The sequence below is a fragment of the Dromiciops gliroides genome, chromosome 4, assembly GCF_019393635.1.
Source record: "Dromiciops gliroides isolate mDroGli1 chromosome 4, mDroGli1.pri, whole genome shotgun sequence".
In the NCBI taxonomy this organism is placed as follows: Eukaryota; Metazoa; Chordata; class Mammalia; order Microbiotheria; family Microbiotheriidae; genus Dromiciops; species Dromiciops gliroides.
Window position 1 is genome coordinate 168,800,344 of NC_057864.1, and position 14,270 is coordinate 168,814,613.

The following is a 14,270-nucleotide window of genomic DNA, read 5'->3' on the forward strand; positions in this document are numbered from 1 at the left end:
AGATAGGGAGAGACACAGGAAGGATAAGTTAGCATGAGGATTATGGATATATCTGAGGTACTAACCAAACCTCCAAACTATCTCACACCTGTCCCAGAAAACATATGAAAATGGAGAAATTCCATGAGACAAAAAAAGAGAGTGTGCATTTGTGTGCTGATACAATGAAAAAAAAGTTAGGTGAGGGAAGATTGAATGAGGGGATTCTGAAGTGAGGAATGAATCTAATCTGAAGGAACAATAGGAACACTAATGAGAGAAATAACAGAATTAATTGGGAAATAATCAAATTGGGTTAATGAAATAAATGAGAGCAAGAGCAGAGGGCAACACAGAAAGCTGTATGAAAAGGGAGGGACAGAGAATGAGGATGAAGAGAAACAGAAAAGAAGAAGAGGCGACACCACAAAGAAAGTGGGAGAATGTGAGGGAATGAGACTGACAGGAAGAGACAGAAGAATGACTTGAGTTGCAATGAATTATATATGGTCATTCAGGTGGGACCCCTGGGCATCTGCCAAATTCCATTATTTTATCACATTTTAGGAGGGACAGTGTGCTCTGTCTGGCCTGTGGGTGTGGATATTCTCTGCCCCACGGTGTCCTTCCATTTAAAAAATGTGACTCTGTGTTTGTTTACTGAATGCCTTAGTTCCCATATGCAAAAAAAATTAGATACATTACTACTCATCCTTATCTTCCAACCTCCATTCTCATTCCCTACAAAGACACTTCATTCCTCATTGCCCTTACCTCTAACATCTTGCAGTGGTGTTCTAGAGCCAGCTCATACTGACTTAAGAGAACTAATTGTTCAATTTTCATTGTATTTACACTTTAGAAACCAAATGTAACAAATGCTACAAAAATCATGGCTTCACTTATTGTTTTGATGTCTGAATTTTAAAGAGTGATAGGGGAAAGATAATAATCCAGATTATATTAGAAAGCATACCTTGAATATTAATGTTAAATATATACTAGAACACCCCTGCCTCTATGCCTCTTATAGACACTGCCTTGAACCTCCAATTATAAACCCCGAAAAAAGGAATGTGATGGTGTGATTCTGTGGGCCTCTCACTTACCTCTAGTGCAGAATGGAAGATGGGATTTAGGGCATAACATCCTCAAAGACATCCTATAGTTTCAACATCTCTCTGATGTTTACTCCAAAGTAACACATACACAGGCTGGGCATTACATCTGGGAGGATACCCACAAGAGAATAGGATTGGGTTAAATCCAAAAAGAAGAACTGAGGATGGTGTTTCCAGGGGCAAAGGAGCAATGGGATTTATTAAAAGGAAAAAATAAGTGTCTCAATCATTGCATCACATGGTTTTTCAGTGCCCTTCTATAGAGCAAACCCAAGGACATTAAAAATTGTAGGGCTCGGGGGCAGTTAGGTGGCACAGTGCATAAAGCATTGGCCCTGGATTCAGGAGGACCTGAATTCAAATCTGACCTCAGACACTTGACACTTACTAGCTGTGTGACCCTGGGCAAGTCACTTAACCCCCACTGCCCCACAAAAAAAATTGTAGGGCAGCTGGGGTATAGAAATGGAAGTATTGGGGGATGGCTAGGTGGTGCAGTGGATAAAGCACTGGCCCTGGATTCAGGAGGACCTGAGTTCAAATCTGGCCTCAGACACTTACTAGCTGTATGACTTTGGGCAAGTCACTTAACCCTCATTGCCCTGGAAAAAAAAAAGAAATGGAAGTATCAGGAAATGTGACAGTCCCTTCAAATGAGATGAACTTTCAGGGTGATGTAGAAGGACGAATGCAAAGGCTTCTAAATGTTTAGCTGTCTGGTCAGCACCATGGACAGGACCAGGTCTTTCTCTTGCCTCCTTGAACTTGAAATGTAAAAACCCAGTCAAATAACCAGAGTTTGAAGTTTGGGAGGGAGGGAGAAGTGGGGTTGTGTGAGTGTGCACATAATACCAAATAATTGGTTTGGTTGCTTTCTTACACTGACATGACTATTTAACCAATGATCAAATTGTTTTGCTGCTTCTCTGGCACTCGACAGACCCAATCTCTTTATCAAGTGAGAAAGAAAAGCAAAGGTCATGAGATGCTAGAGCAAGAAAAAGACATTAATAGTCTTCTTGAATCCATTCTTATTAGTAGGCAGAGCCAATACTACCTGAAGGAAAAGTTGTCAACTGCTTATAAAAAATAACTGGAGGTCATAAGACGAAAGGATCACAGAATCATGGACTTTCCAACTCATTTAATAGTTGAAGACAATGAGGCCTACAAAGGTGAAAGGACTTGCCCAAGGTCCTCTAACCCAAATTCCTCTTTTCCTTTGCATTTCCACAGTGCCTAAAAAAAATCACCATGCACCAGGAAACAAAGCCATGGAGGGATGAGAGGGTAAAGGGGAGATGGTTCAGAAACATGATTCTCTGAAATACTTATCTCCTCAAACAGAAGAAAGGCAGAAGCTTTTATAGATGGTATATGGGCTGACTGGATGGGGTGATCACCTTCCAGTGGAAAATTCCCTTTGAGGGTGGGGAAAGGCTTGAATGAGAGGTGGTAGACCTGACTTCTTCAATTATCTCTGTCCCCTGGTGCTGATCAGGCAGCAGCCATACCTAATGGGTTTATCTCTCTTACTTCTCAAGGTGTATTCATCCTTTAGCTTCTGGGCAGTTTAAACTTTAATAATACCAAATTCATTGATATGTCCCAACCCCATATCAAATCCTTTCTTATGTTCTACTGTGTACATGAGTGTTTTTTTCCTTTTCTCATTTTGTGTTTGTTTGACATAAATTTTGAAATTTACAAAAGAAAGAAAGAAAGATCTGAAAAACCAAGTTTTCTTTTTTTTATTGAATAGAATTTTATTTTCCAAAATATATGTAAAAACAAAATTTAACATCAATTTTAAAAAAAAATTGTGTTCCAACTTCTCTTCCTCCTCCATTCCCACCCCCCACCCACTAGAACTCAAGCATTTCAAAATAAGTTATACATGAGTAGTCATGGAAAACATTCCCACATTAAAACCAAGCTTTCTTAAAACCCATTGTGATTCAAATGGAGCAACTTGACTATGCCTTTAAACACAAAATACTTTGCCTGTCACCGATTGACCAACAATAGGTCCCAGCCCAAGTCTCACTTATTGTTTGGGTTTTGTTCGCTCAGAGTGAGTGTAAATAACAATTGTTTCTCTTCTGGCCAGAAACTCTGAGCTTCTTCCCCTCTCATATAGATTCTTTTATGAAGGCAAACCAGGCCCTCTTTTGCCTCAATTCTTACCTAGCCTTTAATTACTGAATGGGAATTGTCTCAGAAAAACTGAGACCTGGAAAAGAACTTAACTTTAAAAGGCCAAGATTTCTCACTGCATCCAAGGCTATCATCATCTTGAAATATATTTTGCCACTGGACTCAGATGACTCTGGAGGAGTGTAGATGATGCCTTTGCACATCTCTGTCTCACTTAAATCCAATTCACTTGCAAGTCAAGACATTACCCTCCTGATGTCATTGGTCCTCTTTGAGAATAAGGACAAACAATAATCTGTGAGCAGTCACTGAAAATTTTCAAGAATAGTGAAGAGATCAGATTTTGGCACAAGGGCAATTTTTCTGGCAGAGTCATAAAGGATGGATTAGAAATAAAAGAATGGAATTAAGACCTCCTAGAAGGCTATTTCAATTGTGTACTCAGTTAATAAAGAAGGTTTAAATTGGGTGAAACCAAAAACAATGGAAGGGAGAGGTTAAATGCAGTATACATTGTGGAAGGAGAATAAACAAAATTTGGTAACTGATCACCTAAGGAAGACAAAGGAGAAGGAAGAATCTATGTTATAGAAACTTTTCATGAATAGAAAAAGACAGCACTCTGTGCAATTCTTTCTATAGTACAAATGTAGTCCCAATTACAAAACCAGGGAAAGATAAAGTAAACTAAGAAACTATTGATGTTCATTAGCATAATTAATTAAAATGTAAAATAAAACACTGGTAAGTAGAATAGAGAAATGTAGAAAATAATTTATTATGTGCAAAGATGTTCAATGTTAGGAAAGTAATTAATACACTAAACCATATGAACAATAAAAATCATTTAATTAAATATACGTAGTTACAAAGCAAATTTAATTTGTTGTACTTATGTTTATTGGTAAATTTATAATAAGCCATTTAAAATCTAATCATAATATCAAGAGAAGCATATAAATCTTTGACAAAATACATAATCACATTTGTATTGAAAGCACTAAAAAGCCTGGGAATGAAAAGATTTCCCCCTAATATAGTGAAATAAATTCTCCTGATTCCTAGGGTAAAAAATAAGCATAATAGACCAATCTTTCACATTAAGAACAGCAGGGAGGTGAGGAGACGGGAAGCCCGAGGCTCAGGAGCGGGAAGGTTTCTTTTGCCAACGTTCAAAACATCAAACTCGGAACATGGGGAATATTTTTGCTAACCTCTTCAAGGGGCTTTTTGGCAAAAAAGAAATGCGGATTCTAATGGTTGGTCTGGATGCCGCAGGAAAGACAACTATTTTGTACAAACTGAAGCTGGGTGAAATAGTAACTACTATTCCCACTATAGGTTTCAACGTAGAAACTGTAGAATACAAAAACATTAGCTTCACGGTCTGGGATGTAGGTGGCCAGGATAAGATCCGACCCCTATGGCGCCATTACTTCCAGAACACACAAGGACTGATTTTTGTGGTTGACAGTAATGACAGAACGAGTGAATGAGGCCCGAGAAGAACTGATGAGAATGCTGGCAGAGGATGAGCTTAGAGATGCCGTCTTATTAGTGTTTGCTAACAAACAGGATCTTCCCAATGCCATGAATGCAGCTGAAATCACAGATAAACTTGGACTGCATTCTCTTCGTCACAGAAACTGGTACATCCAAGCGACCTGTGCCACTAGTGGGGATGGGCTCTATGAAGGACTGGACTGGTTGTCCAATCAGCTCCGAAACCAGAAATGAAACAACAAAAAGTTCCTCCTCCCTCTTTCCTTCTCTCCCTCTTATTTCCTCCTATTCGCCCTTCGCTTTACTCTCATGTGGCAAACTGCTACTTTGTGGTATTGAGTGCCGGAAGCTGTTTTTTCCTACCCCTTGTCACAGTATGTATTGCACCATGCTGTAAATGTGGCAAATACAGGCCTGAAAACAGGTTTCTTATTTAATGTAAATAGTTTTTGTTTCCAATGGGGCAGTTTCTGGCACTCCTATGCAATATTACTCAGCTTTTTTTATTGTAAAAAAATCAACTCACCGTTTAGTACTGGGAAGGGATTTTAAGCACATTGACACTTGGGTTGCTGGGGGTTAACGTGCAGCAGCAGAGCCGAATGCTACTCCTACTGGCTTGTGAGATCTGTGTTGAGATCCATTTTGGTGGTTGGTTTTTAACCTGAACTCAGTGTATTTTTTTAAATAGTAAAAAAATAAAAAAAGACAAGTCAAACACTTGAACACACAGAACAGAGAAATATGCTTAGTGTAGGTTTGGCAGTAACAACTTGAATACCAGACCATTGTAATTGTCTGCGGTTTCTCTTTTGAAACTTGAGAAATGATAAAAATCAAACAAGTGATCAATTTTGCATGGTTAAAATAGAGATCCATGTAATGCTATGTCTTTGGATCTTTATGTATTTCATAGAGTTTGTGCTTGTATTTGTGCTCACATGGATACTTAGGAAAAAAAGCTTTGAGGTTGTGGTTCAGAGCAGGCTGCACATTGAGAGCATTAGATCTTCAATCATAAACAGTTTATAACTAGACCTCCTTCCCCCTTCCCCCCCCCTCCCCCTGCAGTTCAGGTCAGGCTGTGATTAGTTCTCCATCACACTTGAGTTACTCTTAGGAAGGACACAATGATGGCTGGTTATAAACATTGAGAAGAGCCTTTGACACATTCGGACAACAAAAAAACCAGCATTTTAATTTTTGTCAAATGTGTGGTGCTTCTGTTTGAAACCTCTCCACAGTAAGCACAGCCTACGTTAGCCCCCAAAACTTGGTTGGAGATAATTGAAAAACACAGTGAAGAATACCAGGCATTTCTCTGTGGTGTCTAGGTTTTGAAAGAAAGTAAATTGAGCATGAGAGCTTGGGGAGTCATTCCATTCTAGAAGTATTCGGTCCCATTTTGGAACAATCCCCCTATCTGTATATGTGTGAAATGTCCTTTACTACCCCTCATTACTACAAGGGTCAGATTTGCCATCTGAAAAAAGAAGATCTTTACTTTTTTTTTCTTTTGTATTTTGATAAACACTGAAGAAGCTGGAGCTGTTAAACTTTATCTCGGGAAAAACTCAGAACTGGTTTGTTTGGTGTTGTGGAAACTCTTACTGCTTTCAATACACAATTAGTAATCGACTGTTTTGTATACTTGTTTTCAGTTTTCATTTGACAAACAAGCACTGTAATTAAAGCTATTAGAATAAAATCTCTGAACTATTAAAAAAAAAAAAAGAACAGCAGGGAAACAAAGATGACCATTCTCATCATTGTTATTTGACAAGTTGTGCTACTGTGAGCTATAATAATAAAACAAGAAATAATTGTTGACCAAAAAGGCTACTAACTTGGAGTTCTCTCTCCACATGAATGATACAATGGTTTCTTTAGAAACCCCAAGGGAATCAACAAGAGATATTCAAGGCATAAATGGCTTCAGCAAAAGAATAAGTTATAAAACAAACCCACAAAAGAAATCTTTGGTTTTTTTTATATCATTAACCCAAATCAGGAATAGTAGTAGAAAGAGAAATGTTATTTAAAATAATCATAACATGTATTAAATATTTACAAGGAATTTAAACAATGATTTGTATAAATTCAAAAAATTATAGAAATTAAGGTATAACTAAATAATTGGAAATACTGAATGCAAATGGTTAGATCATGCTGATATAGTATAAATAATATTACTACTAAATTTAATTTCCAAATTTATTGTTATACAAATAAAAACACTAATAATATGCCTTAAGGAGTTTTTTGAATGTCCATGCTTATTGACCCAGTGATACCACTACTAAATTTATTGATTTAGAACATTATTGACAAAGAACAAAAATGTAGCTGCACAAAACTATTCTTTTTAGCTCTATTTGTAATAGAAGAAAAAAAAGCCTGGAACAAAATACATGACCAACGAATGATTTGGGAATGTCCAAATAAATTATAATTATGAATTCAAATATAGGAGGACATAAAACAATGAATAGAAGACAATAGAACCAAAAGAATGATATATATCTGACTAAATTACATAAATGAAACTATTAATAATAATAACATCAGAATAAATTCACAGGACAACTTCACCAGTACCTTATTAGAGTTAATACAAATATTTTTTTATTTCTTTCAACAATATGCAAATTACAGGAGTGTGCAAGTGTATATTACAAATTTTACAATCATTGTTTTTTGTTTTAATACATGTGTACTTTACAATGAGATATATTTTAATAAACACAAATTGCAGGACCAGGGGTAATTTTTTTTAATGGAAAAAAAAAGATAGGGAAATTCAAGTTGGATATGAGTTCATGAAAAAGGAATTGGAGTTTTAACAAAATATAATCTGAGTCAACAGTAAGATATAGCCACCAAAAAAAAAAAGGTAATGTAAATTAAGACTTCATGGTTAGAAGCATAGAGAATGAGAAATATGTATGTCCCATGGGACTCTGCCTTAATCAGACCACATCTGGACTTGTATGTTCTGATCTGTAGTTGACATATTAGGACAGGAGATGGTTAGGAGCCAGAAAACAGTGCTAAACAAGGGTTGGTCAAAGGAACTGAAAATGTTTAGCATGGAGAAGAGGATATTTAAGGAGAATATTATCAGTTTCGGTTTATGTTTGCAGACCTTTTATGTAAAATAAAGGTTAGACTTATTTTGCCTATCCTCAGAGAGAACAATGAAGATAAATATAGAAGTTACAGAGGGACAGCTTTGGGTTCAATATAGTATTCCTAATAATAGGGAATTAGGATAAAGACCCAGAAATGGAGATAATGAGCTTCCCATCATTGGAGGTCTGCAAGTGAAAGCTAAATGAACACTTGTGATATTCCAAGTGTATAGTGGATTCATGATTCAGGTATGTGTTGGACTAGTAGACCTCTGAGGTATCTTCCACCTTAAATACTCTATGACTCTATAACTAGTAAGCTGTATCACTTTGGGTAAGTCACCTAACCTTTCTGAGTCTCAGTTTTTTCATCTGTGATATGAGGATAGTATTGCTTGCTCTACATAATTTTTGTGGTTGAAAAATACCAAAGTGCATGTGTATTAACCACTTTAAATGGCATAGTTACAAGACCACAGGACTTGATTTCAACCAGAGTTGAAATCCTTTCTCTGAAACTAACTGTGTGACCATTAAAATGATTCACACCAGCTCAATGAGACCAATCTCCTCAATATAATGTCATGTAGCCTATTCCAAACAGTTATAAGGAAAATACAGCATTATGTAAATGTATATTATTAATTTTAATTATATCCTATTTTATTATTATATTGTTAAAGTATTATTACATCATATTATTAATTAAAATAATTTCATTATGTATCATCTTTCTCCTCCAAGATCTACTTCTTTTTTTTTTTGAAGATCTATTTCTGACTCTGCACTTTACCACATCTCCCTTACTGCCTGTTTCCCTGGAATTTCCCTTCATCCTTCTAGTCTCTTTCCTCCCATTGATGAGATTCTTCATTTTGGGTAGGGTCCCAGACTAGCCATTTTTCATTCCCTTCCTAGCTCTGCTTCTAAATGTCCAGACTTTGCCACCACGTCTCATCTTCTAACTCTGGAACATCCTCCACTCCTTTTGCTCCCTTCTTTTTTCCATGGGTGACTTCCTCCCTGAAGCCTCCATTTTGGAGACGGGCCCAGGGTGGCCATCTTCTATTCCCCTCCTGCTTTAGACTTAGCCATCATGCCTAGCACATAGTAAGTGCCTAAATAAATGCTTGTTGCCTTCTTGCCTACCATTATTGTCTCATATTTACTCCAAAATGGTTCTTGCTGGGGTACTTATTCAAAGAAGCACACACAGAGTCTCAGGAGAGAAGTACATAGTGATAGAAGTAGAAATGGATAAAAGAAGATTAGAAACAGAATTAAAGAATCGTGGAGTGTAACCATCTAGTCTAGCTCAAGCTCCAAAAAGTATCTTCACCACAACATACCCAACAAGAGGTCACACACTCTGCCAGATCTTCAATGAGGGGGAAACCCACAATCTCCATTTTTGGATGGCTTTAATTGTTAGGAAGTTTATTCCCCAACAACAAGACTCAATTTGCTGCTTTTCAATTTCCACCCATTGTTCTAGCATGTCCAGATCTTTTTGGATCCTTGTTGCCATCCAATTCAAGAATAGCAGAAGTTGCTTATTAAATATTTTACTAACTCCTATGTTAATTGTATCTACTGTATTCCCTTGATCTGCCAGTTTTGTAGCCCTATCAATAAAGGAAATTAGATTAGTCTGAGAACTTTTTCTCAATGAAGCCATACAAGCTCTTTGTTATGAATAATTTCTTTCCCAGATATTCATTACCTATCTATTTAAGAATTTGTTCTAGATTTTTGCCAACATCGAGGTCAAGCTTACTGATATAGTCCTTCAGGACCTCTTGCCTCCTCCACAATCTTTTGAATATCATGGGCATCTCAGCAGTTATATCCACCAGTTCTTTCAGTTGAAACAGAGAAATCACTAGAGATGGAGAAATAAAGACAAAAACAGAGATGATGATAAAGACACAAAATGAATAGACAGTCATTTGTGGAGAACGCCTCAAAGCTACATTCTTTTCTTTGTAACTGGTTCACCTTAGGCATCTCACATACACCCTCTGGGTCTCAATTTTCTTGTCCACCCAACACTCCTCGCATTGGGCATGAGGTCTTCTGAATTCCTCTTAGAAAAATCATCTGAATGACAGAAGAATTATTATAATGAAAAATAATATGCTCAACAGCCCTACAGAGGTAACAGAAGAGACAAATATGTTCAGACATGTCTAGAAAATGAGTTTATAGAATCACAACAGTATAACTATAGTATAATAGTAGGCAAGAGAGAAGAACAAGTCATTTCCCTGTGTGATTTGTATTGGTATCACATGTATTTGTATTGGTATTCACTATAGTCAATACACCATAAATAAGTTAGTCTGTGTTTCTCTAATAAGAGTGGTGCAGAATTCTTATAGAAAAAACCCTGCTCATCTTTTATTCCATCCTCACAATATCCCTATGTAGATATTGTGGAGAATTTCAGAATTAGAGTAGGTAGTAAGGGACATAGAGGTTATAGCTGCCTGTTTTCTATATGAGTGAGTGTAAATCTGTAAGAGGTGAAATAACTTAGCTAAAGTCAAGTAGCATGAATTTCACTCATTCTGCAAATCACTGGATACTTCCCTAACCTTTTTATGGCAGATCTCATCTCTTGATTCCTTAGAGTGTAAATCATGGGGTTAAGCATGGGGGTGATGACTGTGTAGCTGATGGAGACAGCCTTGTCCATTGGGAAGGAGGTGAAGGGCCGGGCATAGATGTAGATGCAAGGCACAAAGATCAAAGACACCACAATGATGTGGGTGGTACAGGTGGAAGAGGCTTTGCGCCTTCCCTCCCCTGAGTGAGATCTCAGCATCACCAAGATGACTGTGTAGGAAGCCAGGAGGATGAGGAACCAAATAAGAACCAACATCCCACTGTTGGTAATCATGAGGAGCTCCAGTAAAGAGGTATCTGTACAGGCAAGTCTCAGGACTTGGGGGACATCACAATAAAAATTATCCAGGATGTTGGGGCCACAGAAGGGCAGGGGGAGCAGGAGAACAAGCTGGACAATGGAGTGGATAAAGCCTCCTGCCCAGGCAGCCACCACCAGTCCAAAGCACATCTGAGAGTTCATGATGGTGACATAATGGAGGGGCCTGGAGATGGCAACATAGCGGTCAAAGGCCATCACTGAGAGGAAGAAGACTGTGCCACCACCCAAGAGATGGAAGAAGAAGATCTGGGTCATGCATCCCTGGAAGGAGATGGTTTTGGCCTCAGACAGGAAGTCAACCAGCATCTTGGGGGCAGTGACTGAGGAGTAGCAGAGATCTATAACAGCCAGGTTACGGAGAAGAAAATACATGGGAGTGTGGAGCCGAGTGTCAGAGGTCACTATAGTTATAATGAGGAGGTTGCCCATAACAGTTGTTATGTAGATAATCAGGAACACAAGGAATAGAAACCCCTGCAGTTCCTGAGCCTGTGAGAGTCCCAAGAGGACAAACTCAGTTACACTAGTGAGATTCCCTGCTTCCATAGATTCTTTCTAACACACCTAAAGAGAAAACACACCATTAAAAATACACATAACACACACACACACACACACACATACACACACCCCTTGTCCCTGCAAATCTTAAGGGTCAGGATTTATTGGATCAGTAAAAACTTGGATCTGTTATTCTTTATGGATAAAGTTCCTGTTTTGGAATCTCAAGCATTAGGGAGGAGAATAAAAAGGGTGAGAAGAATGCTTTTTCTAGGCCTCTCCAAGATCAAGGGCTCTAGGTGTAATGCCTAAGAGAATGTTAGCAACTAGGATGAAGAAGCAGAAACTTCTATATGAAAAAGGAAAAGGTAATAAGGGGATACATAGTGGAAGTATGATCTGAGCCCTGTGTGGTCATTTCAACTGAAGTAATGTTGGTTAAGCTTTTGCAGTATGCATGACATTGTGCTAATCATTAATTAAAATTAACCATAATAGAAAAACAGAAATAAAATTGTCCCTGCCTTCAAGCTGTTTACTTGAGATGAGGGATAATAAATGTACACAGAAAGGTGTGATAAGAAAGGGGGTAGAGGGGGCAAACGACAAAAACAAAAAAGTTCTCTGTGACTATTTGAAGAGAGAGAGCATAGGAAAACTATATAGATGTGGTAATACCTGAGCTAAGCCTTAAAGGAAGATAAGGAATCTTTTATCTTTGGGCAGGGGGGAGCATGTGAAGATAATGCATTGCAGGAACGGGGTGTGAAAAGCTTGAGTGGGGGAAGCTAGGTGGCACAGTGGATAAAGCACCGACCCTGGATTCAGGAGAATCTGAGTTCAAATCTGGCTTCAGACACTTGACACTTACTAGCTGTGTGACCCTGGGCAAGTCACTTAACCCTCATTGCCCCACCAAAAAAAAAAAAAAAAAAGCTTGTGTGAATGTTTTGAAGCAGGAGTCATTAAGTCAAGTTCAAGGAAAATCTACTAAACCAGTTTGCCCGAAATGTATAAAGCATGTGTTTAGAGAGGTAGTGTCAAATTAGGCCAAAAGGTAGATTGATGTAAGATATACCTTAAATGTCAGGCTATGGGGTTTGCATTTTCCCCTAAAGGAAGCTGGAGGCTCCTGAAAGATTTTGAGTAGGAGAGTGACATAATTAAGCCTGGGCTTTAGGTAGGTTCTTTTCACAGCTGTTGGGAAGGGCCCATTAAAGAGAAGAGAGACAGGTGGCAGAGAGATCAATTTTGATGTAAGTTTTGGTAGAACAGGTGAGCAGTGTTGAGGACCCTAGCTAGGGCAATGGCAGTGTGAGTGAAGGGAAGTAGATTTAAAAGAAATTATGGAGGTAGAATTTGAGGGACAATCATGGAAGGTTTCCTAGAGGATCCTTCTTTGAGCTGCTCTTTGAAACGTTTCCCGGCCCCCCCCCCCCCCCCGCACTTACATGCACACTCTAAGGTTAGGTCACAGATAAGGAGAGTCACAGAGAAGGATAAGGTTGAGGGCCAGAGATGTCTCTGAGATGCTAACCAAACCTCCAAACTATCTAACACCTGTCCCAGAAAACATGAAAATGGAGATAATTCATGAGATAAAAATAGAGTGCATTTCTGTGCTGATACTTTTTAATTTTTATTTATGTGTGTGTGTGTTTGCACATGGGGCAATTAGGGTTAAGTGATTTGCCCAGGATTACACAGCTAGTTAAGTGTCAAGTGTCTGAGGCTAGATTTGAACTCAGGTCCTCCTGAATCCAGGGCCAGTGCTTTATCCACTGTGCTACCTACCTGCCCCACTCTGTGCTAATACAATGAAAAAAGTTAGGTGAGGGAAGATAGAATGAAAGGATTCTGAAATGAATGAATCTAATCTGAAGGGAACATAGGAATACTAACTGGAGAAATAATAATTAATTGGGAAGTAATATCAAGTCAGTTGATGAGAAAAATGAGAGGAAGGAACATAGGGCAATATAGAAAGAGGTATAAAAAAGGGGGGGCAGAAAATGAGGATGAAGAGAGACTGAAAAGAAGAAGAGGATGCACCCACAGAGAAAGTGGGAAAGAAAGTGGGGAGAAGAGGGAGAATGTGAGGGATTGTGACTTACAGGAAGAGATTGAGGATTGACTTGAGCTGGTATGAATTATATATGAAGTCTATGAATTGTGTGATCCTTTTTAGGAGGGACAGTATGTTCTGTCTAACCTATGTGTTTGTATATCCTCTGCCCCACGCTGTCCCTCCAATTCATTAATGTCTCTCTGTGTTTGTTCACTTGAAAGCCTTGGTTCCTATATGGAACAGAAATTAGGTATATCATTCTTGTATTCTGACCTACACCCTCACTCTCCCCAAATGCATTTCATCCCTAATTGCCCTCATCTGTGACATTTTACAGTGGTGCTCTGGAGTTAGCTCATACTGACTCAAGAGAGACAATTGTTAAATTTTCATTGTGAATCTTTACATTTTGGATATCAAATATAGCAAATGCTTCAAAAATTATGGCTTTACTTATTGTTTTGATGTCTAAATTTTTTAAGTATTGGGAAAAGACAATAATCCTGATTATTTTTAAAAGTATACCTTTAATATTATTGTTAAATATTTGCTAGCACCTCCCTGACTGTGCTTCCTCTAGGAGTTGCTTTGAACCCCCGATTACACACCCGAAAACAAGCAATATGAAAGTGTGATTCTGTGGGCCTCTCACTTACCTCTAGTCCAGAATGGAAGATGGGATTTAAGGTTTAACATGTCCTCAAAGACATGCTACGATTTTAACATTTCCCAGACATCACCCCAAATTCACATATACTCAAGCTGGGCATTGGGTTTAGGAGAATACCTGAGAGAATATGATTGGGTTAAATCCAAAAAAGGAGAATTGAGGATGATGTTTCCAGGGGCAAAGGAGCAAT

The 14,270-nt window shown here is 38.2% G+C and overlaps 2 protein-coding genes across 2 annotated transcripts; one reads left to right on the top strand and one right to left on the bottom strand.

The window, feature by feature from the left end:
• Window positions 1-4,379: 4,379 nt before the first annotated feature.
• On the top strand, window positions 4,380-5,076 carry LOC122725724 (ADP-ribosylation factor 1-like). Its single transcript, XM_043962975.1, is given in 2 exon segments — window positions 4,380-4,737; window positions 4,739-5,076. Coding segments are annotated over 2 exon segments (543 nt in total). The 5' UTR covers window positions 4,380-4,450; the 3' UTR covers window positions 4,995-5,076.
• Window positions 5,077-9,618: 4,542 nt separating this feature from the next.
• LOC122754773 (olfactory receptor 4D1-like) lies at window positions 9,619-11,387 on the bottom strand. The gene is made up of 2 exons (XM_044003233.1): window positions 10,489-11,387; window positions 9,619-9,706 (listed from the first exon to the last, which is right to left on the bottom strand). Exons 1-2 carry the CDS (start codon window positions 11,385-11,387, stop codon window positions 9,619-9,621), a joined length of 987 nt encoding a protein of 328 aa, XP_043859168.1.
• Between the last annotated feature and the right edge of the window lie 2,883 nt (window positions 11,388-14,270).